We start from the raw sequence: 25,412 nt of genomic DNA, 5'->3' as shown, positions 1-25,412 counted from the left end.
ATCAAAATGATCAAATCAATAAAAAAGTAACAAAAAGAAACTTCTAAAAAAGAAGAAGAATTTATGTAGGCACACACAGACATCAAGAATCAGCCTGTGAATCTCAACAGTGGTGACAATTATAAAGCATGTTGCAGTGCATTCTGGGTGCCACCAATCAAAACTCATTCATGGCTCCCATCATGCATTGCTGCATGAATAAATAATGAGCTTATGATCTGTTTGTCACCATTGCTGAGATTCATATGCTGATTCTTGATGTCTGTGTGTGCCTACTCAGGATATTTTTTTAGGAAGTTTCTTTTTTATTTATTGATTTGATCATTAGAATTTCATTGAAAAGTCTAAAAATAGTATGCTCTACAATGACAGTAAGGTAAACTTAACTCAGAAATTCGGTTTAATATAAGTTCAGTGACTCAGGTCAAATGATTGTGAAATAATGATTATGTTAAAACACAACCAACACCATCAGATGACCTATGTTTATTGTTCATCCGGCTGTTATAACTCATGTACAGCAACCAAACAAAATCTAAAGTTAATAAGTTAATGGTCAAGAGCCCAACTAAAACACACACTTATCTCCATAATGGTGACTTAAACATTCCGGTTTTCTCCTTCAGAGATTCTGCTTGTTAACATCAGGTGTCTTCAATAATGCTCAATCATCACTCAGTTATTCACTTAATTAACTCATTAGCTCAGAGTTTAATTGGGTCGCTTAAAATGACCAAATTCCATGATGTTGAAGTTACATGAACATATTATGTTTGTTTAACGAAACATAGTTATGTGGAACCGGTGGAACCTGTTTACATAAAAAAGTTAAGTAAAGCCAACATATCATTTTTTTGAGTGTTTCTGAAGATTACGCTCCGCTCGCTCAGTCCACTCAGGGCCGCTCGCTCAACCCAGAATAATCCCCTTTGTGACATGCTGGTTAGAAAATATGTGAAATAAGTAGGGCTGCCCGTGCACGACTAAAGTTTTTTTCAGAAATATTTAATTTAAGCCATTAGTCTAATTGCATATTTATTTTAATTTAATTACTTAAAAATATATGGGAGAGAATCTAAACCATAATGAGCATTTTCGTAAAATATTGCCTATTGCTCATCTCAAGCGCACGCATAAAGCTTGCCTCAAAGTGACCCGGGATTTGACCCGGGTTCGTTTGATTTTGGTTCATTCACACTGCCAGTGATTTTCCGGAATCAGAGAGCGCGTTTACACACAACCCGTAAAAACCCCGTAAAGACACGTGACATCGATGTGACATGTAATGTCTCAGCAGCATCTTAAGTTTGCTTATGAGCTGCGATTTCTCTCTGGAGAAACCACGCTTGTGCATTGTTTTCTCTGATTCGATGTTAAACTAGCGCATCATGTACCGTTTCACTAGCTGGCGAACGATCCCGGCTTCAGCGTCATCATTACGACACGGCATTGATTACGGCTTTTGTTCACACAGCGAGCGTTCCGGGACTGATACCGGCAATGTTACTAGGTCCCCAACCCAGCATCAATCCCAGCATCAATCCCGGGTCGTGTTTGCGTTCACACAGAAGGCGTTCTGTCAATTTCCCGGGATCAACGCGCTGTGTGAAAGGGGCCATAGAGAGAAATGCACACTTCATGCGAATTAGCCTACATAAGCAGAGAGCAGCCCATTTCTTTTCGTTTTGAATTGTTTTGTTTAAAAGTAGACATTTCAAATTTTCGATAGATATATTTCTCAGGTCTGTGAGGCAAGTAGCTTATATGCTGAGTTTCGGTTCATTTATGAGACACGCTCCAGTTCACGCGCCGGCACCTCCGTTTCCTGATTATATTGTCTGCTATATTTGATTCTTATTTATTGAATCCAGGCAATTGGTTGATGAAACATTGATTAAAATTAAGATACAATTTATACAAAACGATATTCACTTTAAAGAAAGGCTTTCTACAAAACAAAAGTTAATTAAGTGTTCAAAATCATGTCTGACCCACTCCAAATGTCCCCCAATATATTGGGCATCTTATGATCCTCTCTTACTCATCTCATGCAGTTCCCTTTTCATACAATCAACATAGATGAAAAAAAAAAAAAAAACATTATTTAAACATAAATATGAAACGTCTTGGTTATGACTGTAATCACTCATTGGTGGAACGTCATCCCGTAACACGTGACGTCGTAACCAGGAAGCTGTAAAGGATAACCGGACCAAACGTCGGCAGCTTCTGTGTCTTCTGTAAGCGCTCTGTGTCACGCTCTCTCATTATTTGGGATTTCCCTTTAAGAAGTGTGTGATGCGGCGGGCTGGACCTCTCCGCACACTTTTATAATGTTCCCCTAGCGTCACTATCTGATGCAGCGTGAAGTTCCCTCGAAAGGGAATGTCTCGGTTATGACTGTAACCGTGTCTAATTTCCTGCTTGCCTGTGAGCGACTTTCTTCAGCCAATCAGAAGCTGGGATTGTTTGGTCCGGATATCTTTTATAGCTTCCTGGTTATGACGTCATGCGTCACGGGATGATGTCTCGTCATTAAGTGATTACACACGTGATTCAGACACAATCACACACACCCAAGGCGTCCCCATGCAGTTTCTCATTCCCTTCTTAGGGAACCTAGGGTTACAGTAGTAACCGAAACTTTTTGCTTGCCTGGACTTTGAATTGATGGACAAAAATCATAATGATTATATAATGTAATAAAAAAAGTAAAAAAATCAGGTCATGAAGTCTTACATTTCTTAAAGTCCCCCTGTAGTCAATAATTTAAAGTTAAAACTCATCTTTGATCACCAAAATAAGTCCTTGAAAAAAAATCTTCATGCTTAAAATATCTTGACACCCTTGCCTCATTTAGTATGCGCGGTTCTATGAATATGCAGATGAGCCCCGCTTCCACTCACTCACTCAGCTCAGAGATCCACTGGTTGACGATCACACGTTGATCTGATTGGTTACAAGGTCGTTTGTGACGTCAGAAACACCAGCGATTTCACACCGTGTTTTTGAGACTGTCTTTGGTTCACTGCAGTTTTAAGCAGAAAATACTCAGCAATGCTGTCGACTTATGAACTTACACATGGTTTGTCTTAAAGTGTATTAAAAACACCACATAGACACATAAACAACATTAAAAGCTGGATTTTTTTTAACTATTCCTTTGAATGTGTTTGCTCATCTGTCCTCAGCTCAGTGTTGTGTGTTTGTGCTCAGGACAGGGCCGTTTGCCGGACAGGGCCGCGCTCAGAGCGACAGGGTCATCCGGATCACTGAAAGACCGCAGAACAACAAGTGTGATGCTTATTGCTGTAGTCATTCCAACTATCCTCTTCATATTCAGCATGTGTGTGAATGATCTCTGCAGTCAGCAGTTCTCTGCCGAACCCTAGTGATCTAGACGGCACACTGAGATGCCAAGGCAGACAATTATTCTGCCTCATTATAGTATATCTGGCTTTCACCAAGTTAAGGCAGCGTCACATGTATTCTCCATAAATAAGTCAGTCCCAGCTCAGTGAAAGGGACTGTTTCATCCAGAAGTGATCATGCGAGTGACGGCTTCAAAATAATGTTGAAAATAAGCATCCTCTGGAAGGCACTTAGACGTCATCACACAAAGGCTGATGAGCATTCGTACACGGTTGTGCCTCACTAATAACACATTTCAAAATGCAAACCAAAATTAACTGTTTTAAAAGATTTTTGTTTAATAAAAAAAATGCTAATTAAGATTAGATTAGTCCTCAAACAGCTCTGATAATTACACAGCACATCAACAACAACAATAATCAGATAAAAACTAGTTTTAAAAGGTTATGATTAAGTAATGATTAAAGACTTTAAACAGAGATCACAGGTTTCACCGCATTCTGCATGCAGAAACAAGCACATTAAACTGCAACGCCAAGGTCCTGGGTTCGATTCCCAGGGAAAGCAAGAACTGATAAGAATGTAAATGTGTACCTTGAAATGGATAAAAGCGTCTGCCAAATGCATAAATGTAAATGTAAAAGCTGAAGTTTGAAAACGCTTCCTTTCAGAGACCTGTCAAAATCACTTATTTATGATCATGTTTCTGTTTGGAATTCACTGGAAATGTTCAACTAAGGTGAATTAGTATAGACATATAGATAAATAATAGATCCATCTGATTAAAAATGTACAATTTAACCCAATGTTTGTGTGCTGTATGTTTTTCTGCTCATTAGAGCATCAAACGGTTCATTCTCTGCATCTCACTGTGAGCGGATCCTTTACTTGATCTCGATTACAAAAGCTGGGAAACTGGGAAAGATTAAAGTCCTCATGAAACGGAAGTTGCGCTATAATCTTTTCTTCCCTGTTTCACCGTATATCCGAGTGAAACGGCTTCTGAAACGAAGAAATGTTAACCTGTAAAACATCCTCAATATACAAATATGCTATTTCTGTTCATATGACCTGGATGGCCTTCTCTTGTGTGTAAAAGTATTGTTATGATCAGTGCACATACATTATCTGTAGCACAGCCTGTGGTGATGTTGAGAGCCGGAGTCCGCACACAGTTTGGCATTATGAAGGTTGTCCTCGATTTTAAAAAAAGATTAAGAAGCCCAGAGTCTTATGAGGATCCACGACTTCACTACCATATTGTGCCGAGTGAGACGGCTTCTTGAACAGGACAAAAATACAGGGTGAAACTTGATTCAATCCATTGGATGTTGATTGGATTGTGAAAAGTAGATCAGAATGTCATTGGCTTAAATGCAGCAAAGCCTCGCAAAAAGACAGAGCTGTGGTACTTTAATTACAAAGATTATGAGGTAACAAAATATGCATGATTGAATTGTTCACAATAAGACCATTAACATGCACTTAGAAAATAAATAGAACAATTTTGTTTTGATGCCGACTGTAAAAGGCCCGTGTAGACAGAAAACACTGACTCGACTTCAGACACATTAATGGAACAAAACAAGAAAGACAGAAAGGCTTGAAAAAGCACATCTTAAGAACACACACACACACACACACTCTGTCTGTACAGGCATTCATCAGCCGGCTCTATAAACTTCCCTTGCACTTCAGTTGACTGAAACAAATCTTCTCCCTCATTTAGTAAATCAAAGCACTTTGTGCTCTACAATGATCCGTCAATTAGCACCGCACAGATGAACGACTCTCTGATGCTCACACACAGTTAAACTCATGACACGCGTTCAGCCAAACCTGCCTGCTTATACTTTACCAAAATCCCTTCATTTCCTCATGATGAATGATGTTACTGCGATGCACTAACTGCGCGCGTGTGTGTGTGTGTGTGTGTGTGTGTGTTTTCAGATGTGTGCGGTGGGCTACCGCAGGGTGGACGGGACGCTGTATGGCGGAGTGTGTGAGCTCTGTCAATGCCACGGACATGCGGAGCGCTGCGATGACGTCACTGGACACTGCCTGGTAATGTGTGTGTGTGTGTGTGTGTGTGTGTGCTCATTGTTGAGGTGAAAGATGGCATTTTGTTGTTTGTTCATTGTGAGTGTGCAGAATGGACTTGCTTTGTCATTGCTGCTTTTGCTGTTGTCGCTGTTTGCCCATAATAACAGAACTGCATTATAATAACACAATTACACAATCTGCTGTGAATGCAGTTCAGATGCAGTCGCACAAAATACAACCATTCCATTTCCTGTGTGTGTGTGTGTGTGTGTGTGTGTGTGTGTGTGTGTGCCAGAGATAAAACACACAGGCCCAGTATCCACCTGGTATTAACATGCGTCTCATTTAAAATATGAATGGATCATAAAACAGCTTATATAATATTTAGATTAACCTCTAGACATTTACCACACTTCACTGATTAATGAGAAATTAAATGTCAATTTCAAATGTTGACCTGTGTGTCACAAGTTTAAAGAATGTTACATTTTATTGTAATAGGCAAAATCATACTGTAACAGATTTGCACAATTGAAGTAGTTGATGAAAATAACATTTTTACAACAATGATTATTAGTTTAACAGATTGGGCCCTATTTTAACGATCTAAGCTCATGGCCTAAAGCGCCGGGCGCAAGTGCACTTAATGTGTGTCCGAATCCACTTTTGCTAGTTTAACAACGGGAAAAATGGTCTAAAAGGGTCGTCCCTATTCTCTTAATGAGTAATGGGTGTGTTTTGGGCGTAACGTGAAATAAACCAATCAGAGTCTCATCTCGGAAAATAGCGGATTCGCTATTTACATGATGGGATTTGCAAGCGGAAAAACTGAACGCTTCTCTAGCGAGGAAACGGATCTGCTCGTGTGTGAGGTTAAAGCTGTGTGTGTGTGAGGTTAAAGCGCGCAAGCTGACCATCTATGGGACAAGCCGGATTCCACCATATCTTTATGTACACAATAATAATCTTTTACATTGTAATCCTTTTATTTTTAATATTTGGCTAGTATGTGTGCTGCTGCGCATCCCTGTGTGTGTAATAAGCAGTGTGTGTGTGTAATAAGCAGAGTGTACGCACGTTGTGGACCCGCCTATAGGCGCACATTACTAACGCGCTCTTTAAATAATAAATAAAAAATAGCACCATTGACTTTAGACCAGGTTTCAGTTGGTCAATGGCTCAGTCTATTTCAGTTCCTCAAACTGCAACGCTCCACCGATGCGCCTGAACACACACCTCGTGTTCAGACCAGCAGCCCATGGGCCACAAATGGGCGCAAATGCATTTGCTAAAACAACGTTGCGCAGGACGTGAAAATGAAAACTGCGTCAGGCTGAAACTAGCAAAACACTCTTGCGTCGCGCCGCATTGCGCCGGGTGTATGATAGGGCCCATTATTGTCAAGATTATTATGTTTTTATGTGATTTTAATTGTTGGACACATTCGGACAGTTTGTGATGTTTAAAAGTAGTTGTTTTTATACTAAGCTCTAATGTTGGAGTTTATTCTAACAAAACAGACTATGGGAAACAAAGTCACTGCCCCTTCTTCTGTGTCATTCTCTCTTCAGCAGGTCTTTGTGTTGTTCAGTTAGGTCTGTAAGCTCAAACTCTACGTCTTTCGTGAGGAAACAACTAGCCTGGCTCCGCCCTCCAACGTACTTCCGCTCAATTTTCATTTTCCTTTTAGTACTACGTCTGGGATTGTGGTGTTTTCTTTGGTTTTCTCCGGTCAACTTTTCACCGGTCCAATCAGCGAACAGAGGGAGTGTCTGAGAACGATGGCGTTGATGTCGAGCGCTAGTTTGAGTCGTCATACGTCACGGCCAAACGGCAGCGATTGGTTACGGCAGATCCAGAGTGACTCTGGGCAGATCCAATAGTTTTAGACTTCAACAGAGCACCGCCTACAAGGAAGTTAACGCTTGTCAATGGAGCGAGGCCAGACTCTCCTGGGACCAGGCTAGGAAACAAGCCCAGTCTTCGGTGAAAACACCAGACAGTTTCTCCTGCGCCTGTGTGAGCGGTCGAGAGTCACAGCTGAACACCCTATTCTTAACCAAGGACACAGGCCATGTACCACAGTCATGAAGAGCTGCGAGCGCTCCTCCGGTGCTGTCAGACTGTGGTTGTGTCGATGGATTGCGCTGTGATTATCACTGTGTGCACGTGTATCCACCTCTCAAAGATGAAATACGCCCGCCGTCCCTCTGATCCATTAGCCTGACACTGTGTGCCTCTGAAAGACTGATGAAAAGTGTGCGTCCCTGTCGAGGAATCGTACTTTTTAAAGTTAGCTGTGTTTATAGTAAGTAAAGTTGAGACTTTTGAGTTACACAAAGCTTTTATGCAAGTTTAAGGCGGCTCTGATGCGTTTTCATTTCACCAGACAGAATCTGCTGATGTTTTGTGTGTAAATGCTAACATACCGTCATGTCCGAATGGTTCACAAAATTCACGGTTGTCACAGTTCGGTTCGGTTCGGTACGTTTTCGATACAGCAAAAAGAAAGAAATGCCAGAGAAATTTCCTTGATTTAATTTTTTTAATTATATTTTTATTAAAACTAACATCATAAAGTATGATATTTTTTTACTTTGAGCAATGATGGAGCTATACTTGACTTTTCTTAGGAGCTTATAAAACAAAACAGCTCCATGGACAAAATGAAATGTGATATTGTAGTAGTTATAAACAAAGGTTTATTTTAGTTCAGATTAACATTTGAGGGCAGGAACTGTATTTATAATGTCAAAATAACACCGTCGTAATGTTACTTGAAAGTATTATAGGCTACTATTCCTGCCACACTCCCATGGTTACAGTTAGTAGTGTTACTACAGTAAACCCATGGTGAATGTTGCTGATCTGTGGACACTGGATAGTTCATTCATGGCACAATGTTTCTTCCTGGTTTCCACGTCAGCGCTGTTTGATCCGTTAATAACGGAGAAATGTGAATGCTTCTCACTAGATCTCGCAGCGATGTTATTACTTCAGTGGCGAATTCAAATGCTTTCTTTACTGGATGTCGCTGTGTAGTAACAGTGCTGATGATTAAGATCGGTCAACTGATAAACAATCCGTCAACCACACAATAACGAGCAGCTCAGTTTCGTTACGCTTACATTTGCCATTTGATGTTGGGCAATGTTGTGGTCACGCCAGCGTCTCCTACATTATGAGCGCGCTTGCCACGCGCGACGCGCCTACATTTGAAATAACGAAATTTTGGTCGGCAGGAAAAATGGTCCAACGAACGGTTCGGTTTAAAAATGCTTACCGAAAACCGAACCGAAAGCCTCGTACCGATCTGTTCAATACGAATACGTGTATCGTTACACCCCTAATGTCCTGACATTAGTCATGTGTTGTTGTTGTCTTTTCATGTGGTCTATCCCTGTGTGACTGTGTTTGTGTGTATTGTAGGGCTGTAGGGATCACACCATAGGACCGAACTGTGAGCGCTGTGCTCCTGGTTATTACGGAGACGCCAGCAGGGGATCAGCGGATGACTGTCGGCCGTGTGCCTGTCCTCTTCTGAGCCCTTCAAACAAGTATGTCAGCAATGGTCACAGCAAGGAATGACATCACACTCTACCATCTTAACACTCACCATCATGACGCTTTTCATAGGTAATCGCTTTTCTGACTATAGTGACCAGTGTTGGGGAAGCTGCTTCAACCTAACTTACCTAACACAGAATTTAAAGTAGTTAAGCAGTCACGTAACAGTAGTTAGCTACATTACAAGCTATAAATACGTAGATAATTGTAGATTATTATTGCATATAACTATCAGGCTGTCTCAATTAGGGTGATACCATATAAGTTAAATGCACAAACTTTCACTAAATGGGTTTGAAAATACCAGCGCTTCAGTTGGCCTGCCAAAAAATGTAGTTCAATCATGACAACTCTTGATATAGTTTTAGTATGTTATTGGATATGTTAATGAGTGGTCTTGGTGGACCAGATCTGCTACGCTGCTGCAGATTTAGTATCTAGTATGGACTTACTTCTGCTAATAGATCTGCTGCTGCTGCTGCATAAATAGACATACAGTAGATACATCCATCAGCAGATCCAGGCAGGTGGAGCTGGGGAGGTGGAGGGGTTCAGATGAGCTCTGATAGTGAGGACTAGCTTACAGCAAACACTGAACCAGACTATTTAAATGCTGAGCAAGCAATCTCATTGGCTACAGAATCAGCAGAGGCCAATCAGCTTGTGCCATGCGGCAATGATGTGATTATTAGCAGATTCGAAAGGACCATCAGCCTTGAGTTTCATGACTGAACTAGTTTTTAAAATAGTAACGTTGCTACATTTAGTTAGATATCCCCCAACACTGACAGTTACAGTGCGTAGTATTCTACTTTTATTCTACGTAGTATTCTTCTATTTTCCGCAAAAAAGAAAAGCTCAAGAATCTGAAAAGATTATAAGCTTGAGGGTTTGAACATTTGAAAGTGTACATTTTAAGACATAAACATGAGTATTGTAACTTGTAATGCAATAAATTATTGTTATAATTATTATCAAATATTATTATTTTTAAATTTGCAGTATAATTGTAACTTACAAAAGTAATATATATTTTTTTTTTTTACAATTAGAGTAAAACGTGATCCTGTTTGTTGCAGTGGGAGATCACAAAATTTGTACTTTAGTTTTGGGAACACATTTTCACTGTTAACTATGACTTTTGCCTTAATAAACTCCTAATTAATGCTTATTAATAGTTAGTAAGATAGTTGTTAAATTTAGATATTGGGTGGATTAAGGGATTGTAGAATATGATCATGCAGAATAAGGCATTAATGTGTGCTTTATAAGTACTAATAAACAGCCAATATCCTAGTAATATACATGATAAACTAGTTAATTGGACCCTAAACTAAAGTGTTACTAAAACCAGTTAAGAGCATAATTCAGTTTAAGCTGGTCTTATTTTTAGCATGATAGCATCTATAAGGAGCGGATGTAGCTCCTCAGAGATCGACTGCCAGTCGTCTGTACTCTGTGATTTCAGCACTAGGCTAATATTGGCTGTAGCATGCTAGTGGCTAATCCAGAAAGAGTTTGCGTGTCCCAGAATGCAACAGCTGAGCATTCCACATCTAGTGGGCTAAAGAAAGCGTGGCTCTCCTCCTGCCCTCAGCATTCCCAGCATGCCCGTCAGCCAGGCTCCTGTGTCGTCTGAAATAGCCATGCAGTCATTATGCTAGAGCTAATGGCAGAGCCTGACGCTCACCTCGCTGCTAAGGGTTTGCTCACCCGCTAGACCATCCTGGGGTTCAAACGCTCTCTGGCTTCGGTTAGAACCAGAGCGAGTGCTTATGATGTTTTTGATTCGCTGCTCTTTTGTTTTTCTCTTTGTCCCCTTGTTGGCTCAAAAACCCCGTAGTTTCAGTCCCACGTGCCACGTCGACGCCGGGGGTGAGCTGATCTGCGATCGGTGCCGGCCGGGTTACGCCGGAGCGCGCTGTGACAGGTAAGACAACGAGGTTAAACATCCAGACTCTTGCATTTTAGGACAAAACAAAGTGGGGTAAGTTGTGCCACATTTTACTCATGTTTGTCTTTTATTCAGAGAGAAACAAGACACTGGTTACCCTTCCTAAAAATAAGTATACTTCAAGTTCATTTTATTAAGTGTACTTAAAAAGTATACTTAAAATACACCTGAACTTTACTTATGTAGTAAAAATTCTAATATCAATGCACTAGGACTGTAGTATACTTGTAATTTGTCATTTTCATTGTGATTAATTATTTGAAATAATTGATGGTATGACATGATCCTGTGGTGTCACATAACTGTGTTGTTTTACTGTGATTATGGCTTCACAGTACTAAAATCATTTTTACAGAGTTATTTTACATCTACAATCCTGAAATGGCCTTATAAATAAAAAAATAAAAAAATCTCCACATCTTTAAGAGAGATCATTTTCCATGTGAAATGTAATGTCGTACTGGGAAAGTCCTAAACTGGGTTAATATCTGAATATCACAGTGGATCCATTTTTGATGCAGTTTTGAAGCTTGACCAGAACTTCACTGCATAATGGCATTGGAGCAACACTTAATGACCTCATACTGTAGTTGTGCTCCTGACTTTCATTGCCAAAATGTAGACAACATAAGAAATGGTGATTAGAAACTCGGGTAACACTTTACTTGAAGGGGTGTGCATAAGACTGACATGACACTTTCATAATCATGACACATTTTATGAATATGAAGGAGGGTTTATGCATGTTTATGACAACTGTCATTGAGTGTCATTCGCTCAATTATGACATTTTTAATGCAAATATGACATTGTTTGAGATGTCTTTGTTATGACACCTTGACGTAAACCAATACATCATAACCTGTCAGTGTCTTTGTCATGACAACTTGACATTACTAAGACAACACAACCTGTCATAAATATGTCATAAACATGACATAGCAGATTCATTATCAAACTTAATAAACCACTTAGCTTTATGGGTTAACATTACATTATACTGTCATGTGGCTGGTTTTGACATTGGCTGTCATAAGGCCATTATAACTGTGTCATGAATATTTTTCTTGACCTCGACTACAGTGGTACACAATTCATTTGTCATTAAAATGTTATAATGCCTCATGACAGCCAATGTCAAAACCAACCACATGACAGTTTAATGTAATGTTAACCCATAAAGCTAAGTGGTTTATTAAGTTTGATAATGAATCTGCTATGTCATGTTTATGACATATTTATGACAGGTTGTGTTGTCTTAGTAATGTCAAGTTGTCATGACAAAGACACTGACAGGTTATGATGTATTGGTTTATGTCAAGGTGTCAAAACAAAGACATCTCAAACAATGTCATATTTGCATTAAAAATGTCATAATTGAGCGAATGACACTTAATGACAGTTGTCATAAACATGCATAAACCCTCCTTCATATTCATGACGTGTGTCATGTCATGATTATGAAGGTGTCATGTCAGTCTTATGCACACCCCTTCAAGTAAAGTGTAAAGTGTTACCTAATATGCATAAGTATTATTAAAAATAGTTAAATCTAACTAAAACTACATCGACTGTTTTAATCAGTATTTGTATGTGCTTTGTAGTTTTATGCTTGTAAGAGTATCACATTCTTAGCTTAGCAACACAATCGTAGACTCTTGAAATCAACATCATCTGAGCACTATGACAGAAAGTTATGCATTTGGCAGATGCTTTTATCCAAAGCGACATTGATTCAGCATATTCATTTGATCACTTCATGCATTCCCTGGGAATTGAACTCCTGACCTTGGAGTGGCTAACGTCATGCTGTAATGCTCTAATGCTTAAGCGTTACCGCTGCTTATGTAGAAATCACTTATGAGATCACTTCAGTTAGGATGCCCCCTGAGAAGGGCGACTCCTACATGAGCAGCAGACACCAATGCAGCTCACTGTGTTCATGTAAAAGCCTATCCCGGCATCCGAAAATGCCCACTTCCATACTATAAAGTAGGTGACAAACTGTATGTGAGCCAAGCAGTATGTCCAAATTTATAGTATTCATAAATCAGTAGGCAAAAAGTACCTGGATGACAAACTACTAGATTCTGTAAGCACACATGGATGGGAGACCTTCTGAGAAAACCAGGTTGCTGCTGGAAGAGGTGTTAGTGTGGCCAGCAGGGGGTGCTCACCCTGTGGTCTGTGTGGGTCCTAACGCCCCAGTGTAGTGACGGGGACACTATACTGTCAAAGAGCACCGTCCTTCGGATGAGACGTTAAACCGAGGTCCTGACTCTCTGTGGTCACAAAAAATCCCTGTCTTTCGAAAGAGTAGGGGTGTAACCCCGGCATCCTGGCCAAATTTGCCCAGTGGCCTCTGTCCATCATGGCCTCCTAATCATCCCCATAAGGGGGTAATCCATCGACCGGAAGTTGAAGCCGGCCGGGTGCCGCCATGTTGTAGCAGAACTTCACCTGCTGTTAGCACTCCATTGACTCCCATTCATTTTGGCGTCACTTTGACAGCGAATAACTTTACATCTGAGGCGTTTAAAGACTCCATTTGTCCATTATTTATTTCTAAAGAAACACGACAATGTATAAAGGGCTCCATTACCTTCTATGTTACACTATGGCCCCATAGAAACAGTTTTTGTAAAAAATAGGCTAACGATTGCGTCATAACCACTCGACTCTCTGTCGCGCTGTACAGAAGTTACCGTACAGACAGAAGGAGAAGCTCGCAGGCAATCGGGGGGACGTCCCGTCAAGGGAGAAGCCCATAGATAATAAGTCCATAAAAGCAAAGGAATACTTACTCCTGCTCACTCACGCCAAAGAACTCTTTGCTCAAGTTCCCCGTCTCTGCAAGATTAACGTTGGCAATTTTCACGCACAGCTACTAGAAGATTAACGTCTGTCAGACAGGTTGCTCACGTCATCAAGCTTAGTTTGAGTCGGTTTGAGTCTGCGCGTCAGGAACGGAAGTGCTCAAAAATCGCTAAAAATGGGCTTCAACTGTCTCAACTGAGTTCCAATGAGATGGCTCTGTCCACTTCTTATACTGTCTATGATATATATATACCAATTGGCTTCATCACTCTGTCTCCTCTCCACCAGTAAGCTGGTGTGTGGTGGGCGTTCTGGCACAATATGGCTGCCGTCGCATCATCCAGGTGGAGCTGCACATTGGATTCCAACTTCTATGTAAAGCGCTTTGAGTGCCGAGAAAAGCGCTATATAAATGTAATGAATTATTATTATTATTATATGATGGACACTTAACTCTCCAACAAGGCCATGGGAGAAGATTTGTAAATGACGGATAGTTACAGTAGGTCTTTCTTTAACACTAAGTTTTTGTAAAAAAATAAAATGAATAAAAAGATTTCCCTTTGGAGAAAATGAAATACTATGAAAATAGTTTCAGTTGTGATTGAGATCTGGCAGCAACAGCACATTTTTCCTCTTGGACGAGCGATTCACGGACAGCTAACCCTGCGCATGAACTCCCCATAGGCCAGCAAACCAATGAGAACGCGGGACAGTGATGACGATATTCAACAACAGAGCGTAGGCGCCAAAACTGTTGTAGACCCGCTTACCCGGAACCCTCAGTAACTAAGTAATTTATCACCCTTCCGTAACGTAACTTACCATGCAAGGTTTATGGTACACCTCAAACAAGTGAATTTATAGTAATTTATAGTGTTAATATGCATTAGTGAGTCCTTGAATTGCTTGGGTATGCAGAGCATTTGCAGCTTATATGGGCCGCACACCCCTGCTGTGTTCCTATTCTCATTTAACCTGTGTGTGTGTGTGTGTGTGTGTGTGTTGTGCTCACCAACAGCATATGTTTTGACTCAGCATATGAGTCTGTAATGTGTTTGAGTAGACTACTCAAACAAATCTTAATCTCTAGGCCATATGGATCTCTGTCCCAGTGTGATATGAAATAAAAATCTGGCATAAGTTGGAGCAAATGGCTTAATCCTCTGTGGTCAGTGTAAAGCGCCCACAAATGCAATAGAGCACAAAGCAGCTCTGGCACTGGTGGCACGTCTTAATTTCATTAGCATCAGAAATCACTCAGCTCATCTATCATGCGCAATATTCCATCAGTCGCTCTGTTTATTTCTCTTTCTCAACTCTTCACGTTCCCCCAGTGGACGTCGTTCTCTCCCGTTCTCTCCCGTTCTCTGAAAATTGGTATGCTGATGGGTTAGCATTAGCATATGCTGCATTCTAGGTAGGTTAGCGTTGGCAGTCCCTCCAGCTCTGTATGCGGACTAAATCACAGTGGTGTTGTGGAGTACGCCGTCTAGGTGGGAGAAAGGTCTCGGCTCTTCTGTGACCCTGAAACAGATGGAGAGGGACTGGTGCAGTGCCAGTGCTGGTACTCGCTAGCTGGCACCAAAGCTCTCCACGCTGAGCCATTAGCAGAAAACGAGGTGGAGGGAACAGAAACCAGGGAGCTGGACGTGTGTTATGGAGGACAAGCGGAGAGAAAGTTCGAGAGGAGAGAAAGAGAGTTAATGGAAAGGTTTCTCGTTCTGGGAAAAGCCAGGGACAGACGCACATTAATGGGGCGAGATGGGACCGATCCATCAGCGCTCAGACAGAGCTCAAACCCAGTCTGTCTCCAGAGACACTCGCTGAAAGAGATGTGAAGGACATACTTCACACAAACTCAGTCAGGTGGGCCACGTCGCTCTTAAATGTGTTCCTAAAAACGTATTGTGTCGAGGCCGTCCGACAGGGAAGCCATATCAAGTGAGATCAATTGGAGAGCAGATAGAGACTGTTGCTTCTTGTGATTATTCTCACACGTCCCAATGGCGTTTCAAAGGAGATCTCAAGAATGCCTCATAGTGCACTCAGATACCATTGCAGATTATAGGCAGAGATCTCAGGATGAACATTTTAAACTCTTCAGGACAAAATGATCTGGGCTGCGTTTCCCAAAAGCATTGAATGCCTAAGTATATCATAGAGACATTTGGTGCCATTGGTTTCTATGATCTACTTGAGCCAACTACTGTCTCATCCGTGCCTTTTTTTAGTCGAGTCTCCTGTGGAATTGTAGGAGAAACGTCTGAGATGAAGGTGATATTTAAAGAAACTTAAGTACTCTACATCTTTCAACAGGGCCGTGACCACCATACAAATTGAAGAGGAAACATCAGTTCTGGTATTCAGATTAGCAGTCAACAAATATGTGATTTTTAGTGGTTGAATCTTGAATTATTACATTTAGTCCCCAAACAAATCCTAAATGTGTGCTTACATCCTTGGCCAGCAGTAAACAGCGGCTCTCTTCGAACAGAAATCTTACAGAATACAGAATACGAGACATACATCATTTTCAGGTCCAGATCCCTTTGGCAATTTTCATCTAAGCAAATCAAATGAACACTATCCAATATCTGTAGAGCCGCACTGAGTGCTACCAAAGCCTGTAAAGCTTGTTTTATTAGAGTACATAGATTAAAGATGAGCAACAAGTGCCACAATTGCTGCTTCCTTCAATATTGAAATATCTCACTTTTCTTAAGAGGCGTCTTCAAAGACTGGTGATATAAATTGATGATCTAAATTCCACATGCATTAACCACCACTCAAACTGAATCCGTAAGATTTCATTGATGTTTGTAGTTTATTATATAGTTTATAAGCCATTCTTTTTTGTTTGTGTGCATTGGGTTCTGTGTAGATTCATTACTATTTGAATATAAATGTGGTCCTAGTCATGTAAATTAGACTTCAAGGTGATACTCATTAGTTCACTACTGCTAACCATTTTATCATTTATGCCAATTGTCTATAGGACTGCCCAATCTATGAAACCAGAAATCACTTTATAATATGTAGGGCGAAGGTTTGGCATCGGGCCAAAAAAAAATCGCCACTAGATGTAGATGCGAACATAGTCAAGGGATAATTTAAGAAATGAATTAATGCAAAATGCTACTAGAATTGCCTGTGACAGTTACACAGTGTCTTTTGTAACTGGTAGTGTTACTGAGTTAAATCCTGTAGTAGGACAGTCATTAACAAAAAGGCACATTTGTGTGGGTTTTACACTGGATAAATCAATAAAGCAGTAGTGATGAGTCACTATTGTAGAATATTCGATTAGTTGATTTAATTATAGAATATCGAATAGGTTGTGCTGTGCGATTATTGTCTAAATAAATCCCCATGTTTTCGTTGCTGATGTGGTGGTGACGCGTTAATGTAACCAGAGGGTGGCGCTGCCAATAACAACATAACAGCTGTCACAATGAACCGGCAAAAGTAATGATTATGAAGGTGTCAGATATAGCAAGGAGATATTTTAATTGTTTATTAATAAACTAGTGTTTTCTGTGTCAGTGTAGGCTGCAATAGTGACCGCAGTGAATGCGCCTATAGAGAGAAATGCACATTTCATACGGATTACATAAGCAGAGAGTAGCTGTTTCTTTTTCGTTTGGAATTGTTTTGTTTAAAAGTAGACATTTCAAGCTTTCTATATATATATATATATATATATATATATTTCTCGTGTCGGTTCATTTATGAGACGAGCTCCAGTTCACGAGCAATGCAATCGCGCCGGCGCCTCCACGTCCTAATTATATTGTCTGCTATATTTGCTTCTTATTTATTAAATCCAGGCAATTGGTTGATGAAACAATTATTAAAATTTAGATTTATACAAAGATTTATTAAGATCTATCACTTTAAAGAAAGGCTTTCTACAAAACAAAACTTTAATAAAGTGTTCAAAATCATGTCTGACCCACATGTCTCCCGATATATTGCGGCATCTTGCATCCCGCCTTGCTAAAACACACATAAAAATAAAAGAGGACGTGAATAAGGCTGATAATGGCATGTTTGAGTCATGCTCTTAACGAACTATGTTTTATTTCCTCTTTCCATATGGGTGATTCTATGAACAGTGCCATTTTGTGTCCCTGACACAATATCTACCCCATAAGGCACATCTTTTTTGTCGTTTGTGAATAATAAATGTGTATCATTTGAATTTGCTTGTTACACAATGGAGCCTAACTTATTGTAATAATTATTTGACGTAGCCTACTTTTACATTTAGAACTATTCCTTGGCATCCTCACGTACTAAACTGCATTTTTTTGTATTGTTTCCGTGCTGAAGGTAAGTTACACGTCGTGTGCAGAGTGATGCTAACATTTAAGCTGGCTTGTGAGAGAAAATGGCACTATCAAAGAGCGTAAAGACGAAAGTTGACAGCGAAAATAGAGCATACAAAGAAGAATGGAAAGACAACTATGCGTTCATCCGACCTAGTTTTGTGAATGCAAAGCTGGTGTGTCTTCTCTGTAACGAAGCGATCCACAGACTCTTTTGAATGTCGTTCAGAACTTTTCAAATTAAAAGATCTCAATTCATCTCAAAATAAAACATTACTGCAAAAACGTTCTCATAATTTTATTTTGAAGGCAAAATCACTAAAGACGAAGTGATTGTGATTAATGGTGCGTTCAAGTCATCTCGTAAAGACCGTATATACGAGTTGAGCGCACATCATAAATACGAGTGGGGAGCTCGGGATTTTCTTTAAGCCCCGATCTTTACGAGTTGGGGGCGTGTCACTGAGAAACATGGCGGAATACCACAGTGCTTAAGGGTATTTAGCAGTGATATTGCTAGACTTTTCTATTTACAGCGAAGTAAGCTAAATGCCTGCACAGAATATGATGGCATTATAATATAACAATGTAATATGTAACAATAAAGTTTGCAGTGGCTTCATAAATTAATTAAAAACATTAAAAAAAAACCAAAGCACATCTGATGCTGACACACTCTGACGAAAGTGACTTGAACGCACATGCGGTCATAAACACGACTTCCCCCCTCGCACCTAAAAAATGGTTCAAAGAGAGAGAAAGCTGCATGTAAACGAGAACAAAACTTTTTAACCATAAGCTGTTTTCCAGCAATACGTCACTTTCTGGTGTCCATGTAAATAGCTCAGAACAGGCTGTTGCAGTTAAGCTGCAGTTGTGCAAGCTCTGTGAAACAGGTCTAATATTTATCATCCCGCCCCCCTGCTTCATTCATACTCTATATGTGTTTATTGTGGAGTGTGCTGTAAGCTTGCTCTGTGTGTAGTAACAGTAATGGGCTTAGTGATTTAAGGGGAGCCTCTTCGGTTTAAGAATCAATGACCCACGACAGAAAAAAACCTCTCTCCACCCAACTCAGTCTTTCACTGACCTAATTCAGCTCAGTCCCTCCATGGCGCCTGGTCCTGCTCTGAAATAGAGTGCTTATGTTTAGTTTGGCCCTGCGTGCCCATCGACACCTGAAACAGCGAGCCAGAGAGAGCAGGCTGAGGGTGAAGGGTGAAGAGAGGAAGGAAATAAGAGTTTGGAGCAGTCCCAGGTTTTTTTTTTTTAGTAATTGTTCCCTGGTGTGCAGACAGACTGGAACTTGGCCATATATATATGGCCTGGGTTAAAGGCACCTGGCCTGAGTCATCAGTGCTTAAGATGGCTCTCTCACAGCAGAGCTAACGACAGGAGAAATGATGAGCTGGCACCAGACAGACAGGAGGAGCCAGCCTTCAATGCTCAGTTACCCTATAAAGGGGACCGAAACAGTGCAGAGGTGACAGTCTGGCTGTTTTAGGGGCATGGGGATTCTGTTTTTTTTTTTTTTTTGGAACAGTAGGTGGGGTCTTTTGCATTTAACCAGATATTGTCATCATTTACTAACTAATATGTATGCACAATGACTTGTCCAAATTTATCAAAGGATTATTAATACCGGTTTTTCTGCCTTATTGCACTAATTAAAACCCTCTTTTAAAATAATAACAATAAACTATGAAAATAGTGGAAAAATAAAACTGTGCCACCATATTTTCCTTGTAATGTGGCCTAATTGGATGGTCTACTAAATAGGACCTAAGACAGAGCCTTGTGGCACTCTGTACTTATCTTTTATCCCGAGACAGCTCCACATTTACACACACATAGGAACAATCTGAAGAACAATCAGATCTAGAATCTATAACTATAGTGTCAGTAGCAAAACTGAAATATATTCACATTCAGATGATAAAAGTCAGTCTGACACGAGTTCCCTTTTGAGGGAACTCAACGGTGCGTCAGCTGACGCAATGGGAACGCATCCCGCAGGACCCGGTGTCTGAGGCACGGGTACCACTAGCCAGTCATGGCCGATGCAGTGATGACGTCGCAGGGTGCTGCCCAGCATATAAAAAGGGCACCTGAAAACACGTCATCAGTTTCAGTGTCTTCAGGAAGCTGCTTGTCTGTGTGGTGTGTGAAGATTGCAGTGTGTGAAAGGTAAAGAGAAGGGAATATGGCGAGTAAATGCTGTGTTCCTCCATGCCTGCGTTTCATAATGCCTGGCGATGGTCACGATGTGTGTGTTATGCACGTTCAGCCCTCGAGGGGGCTGGATGCATTCATTGCGGTGATTTCTCACTTAGAAAGCTCTGCTCTCAGCTGGCACTCTTCATGAGTGAAGAGAGTCAAGCTGCTGAGCCTCGCGGCTCGTGCTCCCACTTACAGCCGCAGGGAACTCAGACGGAGCTGCTTGAAGAGCATGAGCAAGTTCCCCTCACTTCTCCCTAGCACTGCGGCCCTCCTGCATGAAGCGGAAGCCCGTTCGGTGTGCTATTGTTCTCTGGAGAGGAAGGTGACACTAAGCAGTGTTTGCTCATGCTTCCCAGGCCGCTGCACGCTCGGACTCGTTCTGAGTGATGGCGGCTGGATGATTCGGTTTCTGGGGGCGGAACGCGACGCGAAAAACGCCTTGCCCCGCCCCGTGCCTTTCTTCCCGGAGCTGCGTGAAGAACTTGGGCTTCTTCTGTGGAATATGAGGACTCATTGCTCGCTCATGATCTTGAAGAGGCACTGCCGTTGAGATGGTGGTAAACCGGTTTAGAGACTTTCCTCTTCTCTTCCCTTTCTACCATCCCCGAATATCTTCCCTATCTCCTCCCTTCCCCTCTGAGGAGGGTTATGGGGTACGCTAATTCTGTTATTAACGGAGAATAAAGTTTCCTTTCTCCCCCTTTGAGGGGGTTCGGGGTTGCAGCAGGGTGCTTTTAGAGGAGATTAACGATGAACAATATTTTTGTTTATGAGTAGTACACTCAAAAAAAAATATGTCTAAACATAAGATTTATGCATTTGAATTGCATATCAAATTTCCATCCATTTGGATTACATAGTTTTAACATAAACCAATTAATAATCTGAATTATGATTAATGTTTTTCAGTCATTTATAAATGAAACAGAAAAGATTTATATAATTTTATTAATAAACTGAATGTGATTCATATTTGTCAGTCATACGTAAATGAAACGGGTACGATTTATGTAGTAATAGTACACAGAAAAACGTCCCAAGTTAAATTAACACTGCTCAGTGTTCATATGTGTGCACACTACAGAGTTAAAGTACCATTGAAGCAGTGTTGAAGTTAATGAGATAATTAAGTGGTGATTGAGCATTAATTATGAACACCTGCTGTTAACAAGCAGAATAATCGAAGGAAAGAGAAACGCAAGAACTACAACTGACTTCAGCCACAGCCTTAGATTAAATCAACTGAAGATAAAATAAGACATTAAATCTGTGAAGATCTCAGCAGAGGAGGATTAAACAACTCAAACAGCATTACCAGCTTCACTTATTACTAACCAGATTTACTTTATTTCATTTCCGTTTTAATTAAATCAACAGTTGTATTTTAAGTCACCATGTTGGTGGTCAGTGTTTGCTTTAGTTGAGCTGTTGACTGTTTGATATGCAATTCAAATACATAAATCTTATGTTTAGACATACATTTTTTTTTTTTGTGTGTTTCTGAGGAGAATAATTCTTCTCCCTCCCCCTCCGAGGATACAGAGGATTGTTATTAGAGGAGAATAAAGATAAGGGGTCAGGCTGGCATCAGGTAGAGCTGGCACTGGGTGTTTGGCTCCCTGATAAAATATTCAGAAGTAGAGCTGACAGATGTTTGAGAGGATCATCTATGATAGTTATGTCACTTTTGAGGAGATTAACAATATTTTTGTTTATGAGAAGAATAATTATCCTCCCTCCCCCTCCGAGGAGAATGTGGGGTACAGGAAGTTGTATAATCTCCTCCCGTTCCCCAAGTTGAGGGCATTGGGTGGGCAGTATCCTATTTTTATAGGAAGATAAATTCTCCTTTGGGAGGGAGTTGGGGTACAGAGCGTTGTTATTAGAAGAGAATAAAGATAAGGGTTGGCTCCCTGAAATATATTTAGAAGTAAAGCTGACAGATGTTTGAGATGATCCTCTATGATAGTTATACGCTCTTCTGTCACCTTCCCCAGGTATCTGGGTATTAAGTGCGGTTACTCTCCTTCCCATTGCAACAGTGTGCAGGGTGTTTCCACTCGCTGGCTGAATTTTTAGTATCTGTGCCTAAGATTCATTCTAGACTGCACTCAAAAAAATGATATGTTGGCTTTACTTAACTTTTTTATGTAAACAGGTTCCACCGGTTCCACATAACTATGTTTCGTTAAACAAACATAATATGTTCATGTAACTTCAACATCATGGAATTTGGTCATTTTAAGCGACCCAATTAAACTCTGAGCTAATGAGTTAATTAAGTGAATAATTGAGTGATGATTGAGCATTATTGAAGACACCTGATGTTAACAAGCAGAATCTCTGAAGGAGAAAACCGGAATGTTTAAGTCACCATTATGGAGATAAGTGTGTGTTTTAGTTGGGCTCTTGACCATTAACTTATTAACTTTAGATTTTGTTTGGTTGCTGTACATGAGTTATAACAGCCGGATGAACAATGAGCTAAGGAGATCTGATGTTGTTGGTTGTGTTTTAACATAATCATTATTTCACAATCATTTGACCTCAATCACTGAACTTATATTGAACCCAATTTCTGAGTTAAGTTTACCTTACTGTCATTGTAGAGCATACTATTTTTAGCCTTTTCAATGAAATTCAAATGATCAAATCCAGAAATAAAAAATAAACTTCTTAAAAAATATCCTGAGTAGGCACACACAGACATCAAGAATCAGCATATGAATCTCAGCAATGGTGACAAACACATCATAAGCTCATTATTTATTCATGCAGCAATGCATGATGGGAGCCATGAATGAGTTTTGATTGGTGGCACCCAGAATGCACTGCAACATGCTTTAAAATTGTCACCATTGTTGAGATTCACAGGCTGATTCTTGATGTCTGTGTGTGCCTACTCAAAATGCTTTTTTAGGAAGTTTCTTTTTTATTTATTGATTTGATCATTTAAATTTCATTGAAAAGTCTAAAAACAGTATGCTCTACAATGACAGTGCTGCTATTAATCGTAAGGTAAACTTAACTCAGAAATTCGGTTTAGTGTAAGTTCAGTGACTCAGGTCAAATGATTGTGAAATAATGATTATGTTAAAACACAACCAACACCATCAGATGACCTTTGTTTATTGTTCATCCGGCTGTTATAACTCATATACAGCAACCAAACAAAATCTAAAGTTAATAAGTTAATGGTCAAGAGCCCAACTAAAACACACACTTATCTCCATAATGGTGACTTAAACATTCCGGTTTTCTCCTTCAGAGATTCTGCTTGTTAACATCAGGTGTCTTCAATAATGCTCAATCATCACTCAATTATTCACTTAATTAACTCATTAGCTCAGAGTTTAATTGGGTCGCTTAAAATGACCAAATTCCATGATGTTGAAGTTACATAAACATATTATGTTTGTTTAACGAAACATAGTTATGTGGAACCGGTGGAACCTGTTTACATAAAAAAGTTAAGTAAAGCCAACATATCATTTTTTTGAGTGTGTTTTTAGTCTCCTGCTGGCACTGGTCAGCATGGTGTGTTGGTATTGACGTCCCCATTGCGTCAGCTGAAGTGGCGTTGAGTTCCCTCGAAAGGGATCTTCTCAGGTTACACATGTAACCATGGTTCCCTGAGAGGGGAACAAGACGCCGGTTCGCTTTGCCATGCTTCGGGCGTACCGACATGTCTTCCTTCAGACATTTGAAGCTGATTCCTTGTTTTCAGGTGCCCTTTTTATATGCTGGGCAGCACCCTGCGACGTCATCACTGCATCACTGCAACCATGATTGGCTAGTTGGTTCCCGAGCCTCAGACACCGGGTCCTGCGGGACACGTCCCCATTGCGTCAGCTGACTCGGCGTCTCGTTCCCCTCTCAGGGAACCATGGTTATATGCATAATCTGAGACGTTTAAAGGACCTATACACAGACTAAAATTCTTTATGTACCGTATTTCTCTTCAGAAAGAAACTTAGATTTAGATGTTAAGATTTAGATTTTTCAGGATTCTAGCTTTTCCAAAAGGAAGGTGTCTGTTCTTGGAGTGGCTATAATGTTAGATGCTGTGATGAGGTTACACATCAAATGATCTCTGTAATATCCCCAGATATGAAATTGCTTTATTAGTTGCATTATAGTGCATTGTATTTTACACTACAACATATGAATGAATGGAGTGACTTATTTTCATTCAGTTTCTGATTTTTTTTTTCTGAGAAAATTTCAAATTTGGCATCAGACCTGGGGCCAGATTTACTAACAGCTTGCACCAGTGCAAACTCTCTTTTGGCGGTAAAAAAAACTACTGTCAGGATTTGCTAAAAGGCGTGGACAGGGTTATTTTTGCAGCTGATCTTATTGCAAATGCATTTGTAGGAGTTTCTCTTTCAAATGCAAAATGTATGAGAGGAGAGTATTTAAATGAATCATGCAAGGTGATTTACAAAGGTTTGCGCTCATCAATTTGACAGTGTCTGTTCCATTATTTACTGCCAAAAAAAGCATGTCTTAAACCAGATGCTGTTGGTAGATTGTGTTGGTCATTATGGAAATGATCCGGCTGCGTCTGTGTTCTTTACTGTGAGCGTTGTCAGTCGATCACACGCAGAACTTTACACTCCCATCGGCGTTTTTATGGGATTGTGCTCTCACGCTAATTCGCCCTGTTTAATAAATCTGGCCCTTGTTCAGTTTTAATGTACAAGAAAATCACCTAAATGTGAACAGATCTTTTTGAATGATTCCCATTCTCCATATTGCATTTACAGTCAAGTGCTTAGAAGACAATTTCCTATCAATGCAACTTGAAATCCATTGTTAAATGGCAAGTACAAGGACAAATACCAGGACAAGCAGTTTGGTAAAAAGGACACTTTGTAATCTGGCCCGACATACATTAACACAACTATAAATGCAGATATTACTGTATATGAATGAACCAATCCAATATTCATTAAATGAGACATGATCCCAGAGCATTTGTACCGTTAAAGAGATATTATGTCTTTTAAAGTTATTGTGAGATCTAAGACTTCGTTTAAATGTTAAAATCTCCAACATGTTAGAGTTAGATTCTGAACTATATGCCACTGGGCCTGTAAAGAAGA

The 25,412-nt window shown here is 40.2% G+C and overlaps 1 protein-coding gene across 9 annotated transcripts in view; it reads left to right on the top strand.

The window, feature by feature from the left end:
- lama2 (laminin, alpha 2) overlaps positions 1 to 25,412 on the top strand; it is a 364,467-nt gene that overhangs the window by 146,519 nt on the left and 192,536 nt on the right. For all 9 annotated transcript variants that reach the window (XM_056268199.1, XM_056232539.1, XM_056272103.1 and 6 more), the window contains exons 16-18: positions 5,323 to 5,436; positions 8,845 to 8,972; positions 10,826 to 10,912. In XM_056268199.1, coding sequence (XP_056124174.1) covers positions 5,323 to 5,436; positions 8,845 to 8,972; positions 10,826 to 10,912 — 329 coding nt within the window. The remainder of the gene's footprint in view (positions 1 to 5,322; positions 5,437 to 8,844; positions 8,973 to 10,825; positions 10,913 to 25,412) is intronic.

Source organism: Rhinichthys klamathensis, unplaced genomic scaffold (assembly GCF_029890125.1).
Source record: "Rhinichthys klamathensis goyatoka isolate OS25496 unplaced genomic scaffold, OSU_Roscu_1.1 h1tg000001l_1, whole genome shotgun sequence".
Lineage (NCBI taxonomy): Eukaryota > Metazoa > Chordata > Actinopteri > Cypriniformes > Leuciscidae > Rhinichthys > Rhinichthys klamathensis.
Note: the sequence above shows the minus strand (reverse complement) of the source record. Positions and strands in the feature narration are given on the sequence as shown.